At 43.2% G+C, this 14,148-nt stretch overlaps 2 protein-coding genes across 6 annotated transcripts; both read left to right on the plus strand.

Moving 5' to 3' along the window:
• Positions 1-407: 407 nt before the first annotated feature.
• Positions 408-3,633, plus strand: LOC142897616 (claudin-14-like). Of its 4 annotated transcripts, none has more exons than XM_076040070.1 (4): positions 411-666; positions 1,418-1,493; positions 1,784-2,046; positions 2,821-3,633. In XM_076040070.1, exons 3-4 carry the CDS (start codon positions 1,813-1,815, stop codon positions 3,325-3,327), a joined length of 741 nt encoding a protein of 246 aa, XP_075896185.1. In that variant the 5' UTR covers positions 411-666; positions 1,418-1,493; positions 1,784-1,812; the 3' UTR covers positions 3,328-3,633. The 4 variants fall into 4 exon arrangements, with proteins under 4 accessions (XP_075896188.1, XP_075896185.1, XP_075896186.1 ...); XM_076040071.1 differs by having other exon boundaries at positions 411-662; XM_076040073.1 differs by lacking the exon at positions 1,418-1,493 and having other exon boundaries at positions 408-666.
• A 1,498-nt stretch (positions 3,634-5,131) lies between these two features.
• On the plus strand, positions 5,132-13,032 carry LOC142897584 (high-affinity choline transporter 1-like). 2 transcript variants are annotated; one of them, XM_076040027.1, is made up of 9 exons: positions 5,132-5,287; positions 7,984-8,254; positions 8,529-8,642; positions 8,980-9,135; positions 9,316-9,464; positions 9,668-9,811; positions 10,038-10,191; positions 11,906-12,123; positions 12,367-13,032. In XM_076040027.1, the coding sequence occupies exons 2-9, from the start codon at positions 8,071-8,073 to the stop codon at positions 13,018-13,020; spliced, it is 1,773 nt and encodes a 590-aa protein (XP_075896142.1). In that variant the 5' UTR covers positions 5,132-5,287; positions 7,984-8,070; the 3' UTR covers positions 13,021-13,032. The 2 variants fall into 2 exon arrangements, with proteins under 2 accessions (XP_075896142.1, XP_075896141.1); XM_076040026.1 differs by lacking the exon at positions 5,132-5,287 and adding an exon at positions 7,286-7,537.
• The last annotated feature ends 1,116 nt before the right edge of the window (positions 13,033-14,148 follow it).

Below are 14,148 nucleotides of genomic sequence, written 5' to 3' on the forward strand. Positions count from 1 at the left end.
CCGACGGGGCTCTCGCAGAGAGGAGAATGCTGCAGAAGGGACGTGAGGCTGACAGCCGGTGGGGAGAGAAGCCCTTGTTTACCAACGGGATGTCACGGTAGGTCATATTAAGGAACGGACGGAATGAGGAACCGCAAAGAGCCTTGACTGACCTCAGAGGAACTCCAGGCAATAGTATTCTGAGGGGCTCCGTACGCCTACAAAGTCCAATAGCTCGCTAACCGTTGCTTCTTTTTTTTAATTAGTTAATTTATTTTATGTATTGATTTTCCAATTTAAATTCTAGTTGAATCCACCCCACTAGCAATTAATTAAAATGTTATTTGTTGCAGTTTACTGATTCCAGTGTTGTTCCATTGTCCATTTCTAGAGTGAAGAGACAGGGCGGTGAGTTGGAATGAGGGCGGTCTCACACCTCCCGCCTGCCTCTGCTGCTCCTGCCTCGGGGTCTGCAGTCAACAGTGACCCTGTCGGGAGCAGCCTGGCCTGCCAGCGCTACAACTTCACGTTGCTCGTGCCAGCTTTGACAAGATGTGTGAGGGGTAGAGAGTTGCAGAAGAGAGCTTTCAAGAGAGAAGAAGATCACATTAGCCAAAATACTCCTTGTCGGTGAAGGCGTCTCGAGGGGTGAGATCATGGCTGTGTAGACCACGTGCAGACCTGTCGGTGAGTATTCAGACCTTGTCATATACTAGACTTAGTCAGAATATTATTTGAAGGGATCAATTTTTTTTTTAAATTCAGAGCCACCACACTGCTGATGTAATCCTATCAAAAGGAAACCTGACCAAGTCGTGAATGCACAAGTTAAAAAACAGTGTTATAAGGTTGTTTTTTTCTAAATTGTCTCATCCATGTTCTAATATTTGAAGATCTGGAATTCCCATTTTCATTAGCAGTAATTTTTGAAATGTAAACATTTTTTTTACCTTAAGTATCTAATTAGAGAAAACTTTTCAACAATATTTGTCAATGCCATTTTTGAGATGTTCTTGCATATATATTACTAGCTTGGCCTTTATTACCATGACTCAACTTTTGTTCGCCGCTGTGGAAAGGGACAAAGTAAATGCTTAACTGCAAATTAGTTTCACGTGCCCTCATTCCTGTTGTTGTCGCTCCCCTTGTAACTTTTTAAACAGTTGCTACCGTTTGTGAGTCCGTAAATCTGAAATGCCAGACTCACTCGGCTTTGAAAGAAATTGATAGCAACTAAATATGTAAAACAATTTCCCACATAAATCACAACAAGCACTTTATGTCTCCGTTTAGGCTCTCACCAGGCGCTTTGTCATCAAGTCAGACAGCCCCCCTCTTCGTGGGGCTGTGAAAAATGTTCAGAGTTAGTGACTTATAACAGCACTCGCAGCTTGGGTGGTTTCTGTAAATGTTTAATTTCCTCCTGCTCTGTTTCCAGAGGGGCGGCAGCAGCGGTGGCGTCTTAACAAATAGACTGCAGCGGTTTCACCCACCGGAGGAGAACTGATAAACAGGTGAAGCCTGAACACGGCTCTCATTAGTTACAGATGCAGTCATCTGCCACTCAGCAGAGACGGATGGCGGAAAGTTTTTCTGAGGCCACAGAGGAATGACTCAGTCTTTGTGACTGGATGTAAAGCTGCACAAAGTTTACTGTCCTGCTGATGGAATCTTCAGGTTGTGTTTTTGCCATTATGTGTTTATTATAATTTGTTTGTTTTTTCAGCTCACATAAACACATTTTAATTGCCTCCGAGGCCAGAAGTGTTTCATTTATTTATTTATTTTTCATTCCACTGTGCAGACTGAGCTTCACCCCGGCCGAGGAGAACCATGGCCAGCATGGCGGTTGAGCTGCTCGGCTTCTTCCTGGGCCTCCTGGGCTTCACCGGCACGCTGGTCGCCACCCTGCTCCCCCACTGGCGCAGCACAGCCTTCGTGGGCTCCAACATCATCACCGCCACCGCGTACATGAAGGGCCTGTGGATGGAGTGCGTGTGGCAAAGCACCGGGATTTACCAGTGCGAGGTCTACCGCTCGCTGCTGGCGCTGCCACGCGACCTGCAGGTAGCCACTCCTGGGTTTCTATCACTCGCTGTCAAAATATATCACCCTTAACTAAACTTCAAAAAATGTAAATCAAAGAGCCGCTTTGCACCATGGGATTGTAACTTTATGCTGGCTGAAGAAATTCAATGTCCTTTCCAAATGTTGTGGGTTTTCAGGGTTAATTTTTTATTCCAAAAGCAAACAAACAAATAACAAATGAATCTCTCCTGCTTTGATGCAAAAAACAAAACAAAAATAAAAACAACCATAGGCCCACCCATGTGCATTCTGGTCCTACACCCACCCTTCAACCTAGAAATCCTCTGGTGCCAAATTCAAAAACAAAAAAAAAATAACAAAATATAATAATAGCGGGACAAACTAAACACCAAACTAGGAAATAATTAAACTAAATAAACACTAAGGAACTCTAATCTTAATGAAGCAAACATCTAAAACAATCAAACAAAAATATTTCTTAAAATCAGCAAAGAAACTAAAGATTAATTAACTAACAAATAGCTCCCACAGTGGCCCCTGGAGTGATGAGTCATCAACAGTTACATAATCTGATTTCAAGTCTGAACAGTTATTTATACATAAATGAGGTTAAGCTGCACCCTGGCAAAGCATTAACCCATAATGCCTTACGATTTATACCTTGAATCTATTTCACAATGTTTTTTAAAAAAAGGTAGATTAGTTGACAGCCAGGTGAGTGCAGCTGTACAGAATGCCGTGTTCTGTCTCGAGTGTTGAATTTAAACCTCACATAATTCCTGTCAACATTAGGCTGCCCGGGCCCTCATGGTGCTCTCCTGCCTCACCTCGGTGCTGGCGTGCCTGGTGTCTGTGATGGGGATGAAGTGCACCCGCTTCGCCCGCAGCTCCTTCATCAAGTCCCCGCTGGCTGTGAGCGGCTCTATTTGTTTCCTCTGCGCCGGCCTGCTCTGCCTGTTGACCGTGTCCTGGACCACCAATGACGTCATCCTGGACTTCTATGACCCTTTCCTCCCCAGCGGAACCAAGTACGAGCTGGGCCTGGCTGTGTACCTGGGCTACGCCTCGGCCTGCCTGAGCCTGGCTGGCGGACTGGTGCTGTGCTGGAGCAGCAGCGTCGGCAGGTCGCGTCAACCCGTCCCTGTGCGGCGGAGTCAGCCGTCTTCACCGCCGCCGGCCTTCAACCACATCTATCCGCCCGCTCCGCTCTACAGGCCGCCAGAGGCCCTGAGGGACAACCGCGCCCCATCGCTGTACTCTGCCTCCAGCAGCGGCTACAGGCTCAATAACTACGTGTAAGCACGGCAGAAATACAGACATCAATCCACCAACTAACCAGTGAGGGGCTCCAGGAGGAGCAGAAAAAAACTGAACTGTGCATGAGACAAGCAGGGACCCTTACAGCCTGACCTGTTGCTGTGTATGCAGTGTAACACCAGCAGGTGGCAGCATTTTGCAGCAGATCCCCTTAGAGGTTTTTCAGATATTTTGCAGTGTTTAGAGACTTCACTTCAATTTCTCATTTTGTACAAAATCAATTTACCAGTGTTTTTTACTCTAAAATGTCTCTCTAGCCGGTGATTGGATTATAAACAAATAACAAAAGTCCTTTTTATTTTATTATTTGCATCTTGGTCCAAAGGTCAGGGCTTATTCTCCCGCAAGGTAATCATCAGATGAAGAGTAACTGAGTTTATCATCTCGGTTTTCTTCCTGACGAGGCTACTTTATTGAAGCCGTTGAAAATGACTCTTCTTCATATATTTATAAAGCCACTGGGTGGCGACAGAGGGCTTTTGGAAGGGAAAAAACATGGATACCATCTTTAAGAACTGCTTCTTTTTTCTTTTCTTTTTTTATTCTACTCGGCATCATTAGACGAGAAAAGTGTCAGCCACCACTCGGTAAATGTTGATGCTCCTTTTTAACTAGCACTGCCAAAGGAGTCCAAGTCACCCCGTCTTGGATTTGAAACAGGTTCCTACTATCCTTAAAAGCTGAATTGGATGTTTTGGACTCATTCTGCGAAGATATCCAGGCACTGCCTTCCTTAGAAAGACATGTCTCTGGAGCTAATTTGCTGGGGGAACCGTCCAATTAGTGCTGACCTCTGTCAGGAAACCTGTCACACGCAGTTTCATTTTAGAGGTAGTTATTTAAAAGGAAGACAGACTTATTCTATTTTGAGTCAGGTATCCAATTATTGGTTAAAAAAAAATAATCAAGGCATCCAACTATTGGTGAGCAATTATCATGGTGAAGTATGAGCAGAAAGAAAGAAAGAAAGAAAGATATTGGCGGGGGAAATGGTGATCGATTGGTACAATAAAGAAATGAAACTTTTGATTATAAAATAGAAAAACTGCTTATGCAATACCAATGACTAAAACTAAAATTCTAACACAATAATAAAATGCAAGTAAATGGCAAATAAGTTCTTGCAAAATTCAGTTTTCAGCACCATGGACAGCTCAGTGTGGCGTGAAGCCTGCAACTGATTCTGTTGCAAGTGTTTTTTATTTCGCATTTCTTCCTCATTGACGTTTGTCTACTTTGCGTTTGTTTTTGTTTTTTTTAACGGTGTTTCATTCCAACATTTGGAAAGATGGATATTTTTTGTTGTTGCTCTCATGCGTAAAGTGCGCCCAAAATTTTTTTTTTTAAAAAAAGACAGAAGTTACCCAACGCGCACTACACACCCTTAACATTCCCAACCCAACATGCAGTCGTGGAGCGTTTTGAGACGTGCGCACGACCGTAAATCATGCCCCTGAATGTAACCTGCTGAGTAAATGTTTCCTTCCAATACCGATTTGATGTTGTGATATTGGAAAGAAAAAAACAGGCAGCTTTCTCGGAGCGGCTGTGCGTCACGCCACTCTCTATTAGGTGCTATTTTCGTCCAGGCCTGCAAGACATTTATCCAGCATCTACCCACCCTGACAGCACCCAATAAACCCACCACTCCCATTCATCTCCACCCACCTCCACCCTCTCTTCCCGTCCCCGCGCTCCGTCCTCCTCCCTCCCTCCATTTCTCCCTCCCTACCTCCCTCTCTCTCTCCTGTCCGCATCGTTGATTAAAAAAAAAAAAAAAAAAAAATACAGTGCGACTTACTCTCGGTCTTCCAGGAGGATATGTGAGTGGATTTCCAGCCTTCGTCCCGGTGAAATAAAATCCTGTTAGTTACTTTGAAAACAAGAAAGCTTTTACAAGGGCCATTCACCTCTATTTAAGACCGTATCCGCTGGTAAAAAGGTAAGATCAGCTTATTTTTCCTGTTTTCCTGGTGTTTTCGTATATTATACTCACGTGCTGGCTGCCTTTAACCGAATTTGGCTGTTAGTGATTGGTGTTGATTTAAAGAGAAATCAATAACGCTCTACTGGCCCCGTCGAAAGCGTGGTGTCAGCGCAAAACGGAGCTGAAAACTACAGGTTGTCTCCTATTCATAGCTGTCCCGAAAGCCGTTGAACCAACCTAATGCTTTTTTGTTTGTTTAAAGATTTGAAGTTTCAAGAGCATGGAGAAATACCAGTTGAAATGTGTGCACTGTATTAAGGGGACCTTTCCAAGACTTATTATTGTTCCTAAGAGTTTTTAAATAACACCAAGAATACACCAACACGGCGACAGAAAAGTGGCACAATAACTGCGTGACGCTGCGATCCGGCTGTATCCAAATTAACAGTCGGACAGAGCTGCGCGTAAAATAGCTTCCCGTAAAAAAAAAAATAATAATAATAATAATAATAAAAAAATCCAACGAACTGGGTGCGCAGTACGGGAGATCCATGAACTTCACTCATCTAACGGGTGGGGGTGTTAAAACCCCCCCAACAAAAAAAAAAAAACCCAGCTATTCCTACTTGTGAAACCATCCCCATTCACCACGACAGAGATGAATCTGATGACACATGATTGAGCGCCGCTTGTTCCATCTTGGTTTGCTGCGTGAGTCAGCCGGACGCGGTGATGAATTGCGGCCACTCTTCACCGGTTCGAACATCGACCATTCTGGCGGCCAGACCGTTGAAATCAGTCAGTGGAAGCAAAGGTACAAAAAAAGAGGATTCCTGGGTGCACAAAGTTGCGAGACTCTGGTAGCACAGAGAACGATTCGGACGTTCCAAGTGAAATATGCGCACAGAGAACAACATAATGCTCTCGCTTTACGCAAAATCGAATGCAATTTGTAACGGGGGAAAATAGTCAAACACCCAGATTTGACTGTTTCTATGGAGATACGTTATGAACTTCAACGTTTGGATTTATTAATTCAGACTTTTTGTAATATGTTTACCGTACGAGCCGGCCCAGGCTATTGTCATAGGCATGAGGAAGATGCACAATAATGATGAATCTGGAGCTACAGTCTCCAACTGTGTGAGGAGGGAAAATCCCCATTTTGTTGCGCCAGTTTAGAAGCGTTCATGAAGTGGAGCAGCTGTACGTCGAATCTCATTCAAATCAAATCAAATCGAACTTTATCTACATAGCACCTTTCATAAAAAAAAAACAAAGTGCCTGACAAAAAAAAAAAATTAAAACCTTTAACAGAAATGCAACCGTTCATTTAAAACCGCCACCTCCTCTCCCACACACACACACACACACACACACACACACACACACACACACACACACACACACACACACACACACACACACACACCGCAGAAACAGTCAGTGTAATGCAATTGCATGGCACCGAGGAACCATAAGAGGAAACAACCACCTATGGGGGAATCATCCACATAATACATCATAAAAAATAAAAACAAACTTAAACCTAAAAACAATGTGGGGGAAATGAGCATAAACAGAATAAAATAGAATAGAATTACCTAAAAGATAAAAGACAATAGAACACAAGCTGTTAAAAGCTAAAGGGCAATGTTTATAGTTAAGGGTAAAAGAAATCACTTAAAGGCCAACAAGTTAACGGTGAGTTTTGAGCCCTCTTTTAAAAAATATCAAGTCAGCAGTCCTGATACCCTCTGGCAGGTTGTTCCAACGCCTCGGACCTTAGAGGCTGATTGCAGCCTTTCCATGGGTTTTTGTTTGAACCTTTGGAAATAATTAAAAGGCCAGCGCCAGATGACCTCAGCATCTATAAAGGTTGATATGATAAAAGCATATCAGATAGCAAGACCAGTAAGACGCTTAAAACTAATAATAAAAGCACTTTAAAATTTATCCTGAAACAAACGAGGAGCCAACGCAGCAATTTTAAAACTGGGTTTAATATGACGCGTGCCTCCTTGTGCTTGTCAGCACACATGCGGCTGAGTTCTGGATTAGCTGTAAACTATAAAGTCTTTTTGGGAAGCCCAAAGAACAGGGCATGACAATAGTCTAAACAACAGGAGATAAAAGCATTAGAAGCGGGCGGGACTTTGGCTATGTTCTTATGATAAGAACGTGTCTATGTTCCATTTTTGAAATGAGGAATTAAACTTAAGTTCAGAGTCAAAAAGATGCACAGGGTCTGAAGAGATTGTGCATGTCTAAGAAGTTTTTCTCTCTTGCCTCCAGGACCAATAACGAAAATCTATTTTGTTCTTGTTGAGCTGTAAGAAGTTCTCTGCCATTCATGACTTGATTTCTAAAATACATTCTAAAAGGGTATCAATAGGCGCTGTGTCATCTGAAAAAACAGCAATGTAAACTTGTGTATCGTCAGCATAATATAGCATGTAGAGGTTTAAAAATACTGGACCTAAAATTGAGCCTTGGGGCACCCCACACTTAATTCTATGCCAGATGAACATGTATATGAACTTACAAAGAAACATGAGAGAGGCCCACCAGGTTTCAATGTCTGTTTCATAAAATGTGGTGATCTAGCTTATTAAAAGCTGCACGAAGATAGAATTAAGCATCCCAGTAGCATTCTTCCAACATCAAAGTGCCACGGCCCTTTGATAACTGTGCTTTTATTATCTTTAAAGTCTTTTCCATATGACAGTGTCACTCAGTCGCGTGCAATAGTACTCGATCTTGCAGCGGAGCAGAATCGAAACGGCCAAGAAACCAAGATGGGCATCCACGTGGAAGGTCTGGTGGCCATTGTCATCTTCTACGTCCTCATCCTGTTCGTGGGCATCTGGGCTGCATGGAAGAACAAGGCTTCTGGGGACAAGGAGAGTATGGACCGGAGTGAGAACATCATGGTTGGCGGGAGAGACATCGGACTGTTTGTGGGGGTGTTTACAATGACCGGTGAGTTCGGGATACGCGTACGGATTAGGCGCTTGACCTTCTGTTTGGTTGTGAGTGAGTGAGTGAGTGAGTGAGTGAGTGATTGAGTTGATGATTACAAAACATCACTTAAGCATTATTTTTACAATTCACAGTTCAATTTATGTAGTTATTTTTAACAGAAAAACAGTAGAAAAGGTAGAAAAGACTGCATGGAATTCTTATTGTCAGAGCGAATAAATATAAAGTCTCATCTTTTGAGAAAATTAAACTCTTCCCTATTTGTGTTTTTAAGCCACCTGGGTTGGAGGCGGCTACATAAATGGCACAGCAGAGTACGTTTACCTGCCAGACTACGGCTTGGCCTGGGCTCAGGCACCCTTTGGTTACGCCCTTAGCCTGGTCGTGGGTAAGCAGCACCATCTACCACACACTTACAAGCAATAACTCATAACAGCAAGTTAATATAGAGTACAGGTAAATCATAGGTTGTGTGTTTCAATGGAACTTAGCATTATTTCATGTAATCATTTTGTACACATTGGAAATTTCTTCTAAAGGTGCTTTTAAAAACCATTCATTTCAATTCCTTTTGCAACCTCTTCAAATATTAGCTGTTCAAGCCTTAAAGCAACAGGACTGCTAAATAGAAAAACGAATGCTCTAATAAGACTTAATACTGGTCAAAAAACGTGATAACTGTTTTCTACTAAAAAATTATACCATTATATCATGTCATCACTCAGGTGGCCTTTTCTTTGCAAAGCCCATGCGCAGCCGTGGTTACGTCACTATGCTGGATCCCTTCCAGCAGCTGTACGGGAAGAGGATGGGAGGCCTGCTCTTCATCCCCGCCCTCATGGGGGAGATCTTCTGGTCTGCAGCCATTTTATCGGCCCTGGGTAGGTACTGTGACAAGCAGCCCGAGAAGCTCAGCTGAAAACTCTTTTAGATTACAAAAGGACATTTTTTTTTATTTTCATTGAAGACAGTTTGCAAGAAGTTTAGGTTATGGTCTCCTTCCCATAGTAAGCTGAGCTGATAGCTCTGGCCTCAATGCAGTGTAACACATGTTTCCACAGGTGCCACGTTGAGCGTGATCGTAGACATCAACATCAACATGTCGGTCGTGATCTCGGCCATGATTGCGATCTTCTACACCCTTGTTGGAGGACTCTACTCTGTGGCGTACACCGACGTGGTGCAGCTTTTCTGCATCTTTTTGGGCTTGGTGAGTGGCACGCCAACCTTTATTCATAAATCGCTAAATCATATCCCTAAAAATAAAGTTTAGGAATCACTGGTTTAACCCTGGCCTACCATTAAAATAATACATTTCCTTCATCATGTGACAGTGGAAGCACACTAAAGTCACAAAGTATCTGTCCAGTCACGATCCTAATATTTGCACCCTGTGTCTGTCTCCTGCCTCAGTGGATCAGCGTGCCTTTCGCCATGTCCAATCCCGCTGTGTCAGACATCACAGTTTCAGCCAAGGAAGCGATTCACCAGTCGCCCTGGCTGGGGAAGATTGAGCCAGAGGACAAATGGCTGTGGATAGACAACTTCTGTTTGCTGGTGGGCCACAAGATTTTTTGTCATTCCACAGAATCATTAGCTACCATAAAGTTAAACACTATGCTACCTAAACTGTAGGAGGATCTTTATTAATCTGAGAAGAACATTGTGTAGTCTGTTCATTTTTCTATTTGCAAAAAAGCTTTGTCACAATCAAACAGTTCAGTGTGGAATCAGTGACTGCATAGTTTGGTGCCTTTATTCACTGTGGTGTCTCTGTTTCTAGATATTGGGGGGGATTCCCTGGCAGGTCTATTTTCAACGGGTTCTTTCTGCCTCTTCAGCTACCTACGCCCAGGTCCTTTCCTTCCTCGCTGCCTTTGGCTGCCTGGTTATGGCTGTCCCCTCTGTCCTCATAGGAGCTATAGGGGCCTCCACTGGTAATTATGTGCACACACCACATAATAAACTTTTAATCATCTCCAAACCTGAACTTTCCATCCCTATTAGCCTTTACAGGTTGATGTTGGAAAATAATTTAACGTTGGTAGTTGATTTAATTGTTTGCTGAGAAACACCCTAAACCAGGTGTCATGGCAAGATATGAATAAAGAAATGGTTGATTGATTTAGTCATCATCAAATATGAATGCGTGCGTGCTGTTTGAAGCCGCATTAGATGAGACAGAAATCCTTAAAAAGACATTGCCGTACTTTCATTCTGTGCACACTCACAGCCGTATGATCTGAGATTAACACAAACGTATCAGATGCTGATCCCTCATTGATGTGTTTGCACGCAAACTAAACACACACACACACACACACACACACACACACACACACACACACACACTCATCAAAGCATTTAATAAAACATCATAAGGCAGTCAAACCATCCAAGGAATGTGATCCTTTATTCAAACAGGAAAGTGTGATCAAAGCGAACCTCGACGCCTTCCTGAGTTGTTTACACACCCGGCAGGATCTCTCCTCCAGTTGTGTAGACGCAGCTGCCGACGGTACCTGGAGGCCGAGTGGCGTCACGACGGTCTGTGGGGAAAGAGAGTGTCGTCAGACCGTGCTCGTTTAGTGAATATTACATCTGAGGGGGAACTAATTAGTCCCGTCCGTCTGAAGCTGGTTCATGTGTAACAGACATGAGTCAACCGGCGCCAGCGTGTTGAGGGGAAGGATTGTTGTTGGAGTGTGTTGTCGTCGCGGTGCCTTTCCACCAAGGTGGCTCATGAACCAAAGCTCAGGAAATCAGGCTGTATTTTATATTATATTTAAACATTAACTTAACTAGTTTTTTGTTTTTTGTTTTTTAATCTCCAGCACTGTTTCTCCCTGAAATGTCACAATCCTTCATCCAAACAGTCTTATGCACTTGATCAACTTGGAATGCCTCATTAGAGAAGTTGACATGCGCACTTTATTAACCGCTGATGAAACGAATATCAATCAAAACAAATTACAATTTAACTGCAATCAAAGTGTGTAATAAATCTTTCACAAAAATAATATTTCATACATTGTTTCATAATAGGACAAGGGCTCCAGTGAACACACGCCACTCTTATTAACTGTTGTTAATATTAAAAGATATTAACATTTTGAGTCAGTGGATGGATACCAATTTTTCCTTTTCATCTCCTTAAACCATTTGTTTCAAATCCTTGCAGTACTTTTTGGAATCCACACACACTAAAAAAAACCTTTTGTCTGACTCACTAAGTGAAAGAGATGTTTCCACAGGGGGCACTAATGCGAGGCCTAAAATTTGAGCTTATTTGTCCGAACCACTAAGGGATCAGGTCAGGTACAGTTCATGCTGAGTTGTGTGGTGTTCTTGACTTGTGCAGCTGTTTTTTTCAGGATAATCTTGGTTTACAAAACAGCACACAAGGTGGAACATTTCCTAAAGTATTTGTGCTTCTCTGACACATCCATCTTGTAAACCAGACATGTTTTCTATTGGACGATGGTAAGATGGACGAGCCCGGTTTCAGAATGGAAATCTTGGCAACCCAGCTGTCAGACCGCATCAAAGTTTAGATCGATACGATGCTGAACCTGATGCTGGGGTGAAGATGAGTGAGTTGCCTCGAAAAATCTATGAAAGTTTGACCATGTGTCCTGTATTTGCTTGTAGACTGGAATCAGACCTCTTACGGGTCCGTTGCCCCGAAGGACAAGGATCAGTCGGATATGATTCTTCCCATTGTGCTCCAGTACCTTTGCCCGCCGTACGTTTCCTTCTTCGGCCTGGGGGCTGTGTCGGCTGCAGTCATGTCGTCGGCAGATTCATCCATCCTTTCTGCCAGCTCCATGTTTGCAAGAAACATCTATCAACTGGCCATTCGGCAGTCGGTAAGAGTAGCAGGAGTAGTCGTACACCGTCCCCACTACATAGTATTTTCCGGGTGTGTTTCAGAATTCAGAAATATCAGAAATGTAAAACGTTCTGAGCGAGTAGCATATTGCAAAATAATCCAAATATGTGTTTTTTATCACGTTAGATTGGCCGCAGTAGCTCTGGCAGAACCTCTTAGCTACCCTTCTTCAGCACTGGATTCCTCTTAACTTTGCCTGTCCTCTCCTCCTTCTCTTCAGGCCTCTGATAATGAGATTGTTTGGGTGATGAGAATCACCATTTTTGTATTTGGAGCCATGGCCACAGCCATGGCGCTGTTAACCGGATCAGTGTACGGCCTGTGGTACCTGAGCTCCGATCTGGTCTACGTCATCATCTTTCCCCAGCTCATAAGCGTGTTGTTCATCAAAGGCACCAATACCTACGGCTCTGTGGCCGCCTATGTTGTTGGCCTCTTCCTTCGCATTGGTGGAGGGGAACAGTATCTTAAAATCCCTCCTTTCATCTACTACCCTGGTTGGGTAGTCCAGGAAAGAGTCCACCACACGACTGGCGAAGTGGAGCACTTTGTCCAGCAGAGGTTCCCGTTCAAGACCGTGGCGATGCTGTTCTCCTTCTTGGCCAATGTTGCCGTGTCGTACCTGACAAAGTACCTGTTTGAGAGCGGCATACTGTCGCACAAGTACGACTTCCTGGATTCCGTCGTGTCCAAGCACAGCAAGGACATCATGGATAAAACCACGCTGGTGGGCAATCACGACAACATTATCCTTTCGGAGATGGCGCCCGTTAAACAAGCCCTGGGCGCGACGCTCGTTGGGACCTTCGCTCACAACAAGGTTCACAGTGACGACGGGGAATCGAGTCCAGAGGATTTTCACTGCGACGACTAGGCAACAAAAGGCACAAGGAATTATTGCAGCAACTGCCGCAGTGGAAGCCAAAGCAGCTGGAATCTGCTGTGGCGTCAGAGTGACTCCAGAAGTTTGTTTTTATGCTGATGACATGGTGCCTCCTTCTTTTTGTGAGATCCTCAGTTGTGTCAAGCGAACCTTAGTAATTCTTGTGAGTATTTTTCTTTGTTTCATTTTTCTTTGTTTCTTTTTGGTTCAGACTCTGCGACCAATTCCATTAGAGATCAGGTGGAAATCACTGGAACTATCAGTTAAGATTCAGCTTATTACACCTATAAAGGCTCACTGTGGCTGTCGAGATTAGTGCAATATACTCAATATGAGTGAAATATGTGATTGTGTGTACCACACATGCACACATTGTAATCGAGAAGAAAGCGGGCTCAGAGAAACGTTCAGACTTTAGGTTCTAACTTATTATTAGAGCAATAATATTGCCTGAGTTGTCTTGCTAATTTGCATTGTGCCAAATTAGCAAGACACCATCAGTAATCAAAATTTTAATTGTTTTGTTTTGTGCTCCCCCTCACTCTTTAATCCTCCAGTCTTACGCTCAAATTCTACAAGTGCAATCTATTGCCATAAAACTCAACTGTGACTCAGAAGCGACAGAAATGCAGATCAATCTTTTGTTCTCCCTCTGTACCTGAACATCTACACTGAAGGGATGAATGAAAGTGTGTTGCAGAGTAATCATGCTCAGTAGGAATGTGAATAAAACAGCAACTTTTAGCTTCCACTTTTTCATCTATTCCATTTATTATTTATTATTTATTTTTATAACCATTAATTCTTTACACCAACACCTCATTATCACACTAGCCTATTAATTTATGTACAAATGACTGGAGCCACATGGCTGCTTGGAGGACAATTAGGAGACCTTACCTGCAAAAATTTCCATTGTTTTCTTTGGGGTTTTTTTGTAAATTAAAATATTTCGTCTTAAAAGCTCACAGAGAAGGTTCATTTTAAAGAGGTGACAGTTGTGTTTGCTCACACTTGTATTGACTGTTCAGCCACAGCAGGTGAGCAGAGACAGAAAATGAATGTTTCTCTTGGGACGGTGTCAGTAGCACCAGTCATTATTGATCCCAGCCCCAGTTT

The sequence above is a fragment of the Nelusetta ayraudi genome, unplaced genomic scaffold (assembly GCF_046127955.1).
Source record: "Nelusetta ayraudi isolate G7.1 ecotype Tasmania unplaced genomic scaffold, CSIRO-AGI_Nayr_v1 ptg000060l, whole genome shotgun sequence".
NCBI lineage: Eukaryota > Metazoa > Chordata > Actinopteri > Tetraodontiformes > Monacanthidae > Nelusetta > Nelusetta ayraudi.

Excerpts from the sequence above, each read along its gene's own strand:
- LOC142897584 (XM_076040027.1), top strand. The coding sequence starts at position 8,071 with ATGGGCATCCACGTGGAAGGTCTGGTGGCCATTGTCATCTTCTACGTC. Across the intron at positions 8,643-8,979 it reads CGCCCTTAGCCTGGTCGTGG|GTGGCCTTTTCTTTGCAAAG; the intron begins GTAAGCAGCACC and ends GTCATCACTCAG. Across the intron at positions 12,124-12,366 it reads AACTGGCCATTCGGCAGTCG|GCCTCTGATAATGAGATTGT; the intron begins GTAAGAGTAGCA and ends CCTTCTCTTCAG.
- LOC142897616 (XM_076040073.1), top strand. The coding sequence starts at position 1,813 with ATGGCCAGCATGGCGGTTGAGCTGCTCGGCTTCTTCCTGGGCCTCCTG. Across the intron at positions 2,047-2,820 it reads CGCTGCCACGCGACCTGCAG|GCTGCCCGGGCCCTCATGGT; the intron begins GTAGCCACTCCT and ends TGTCAACATTAG.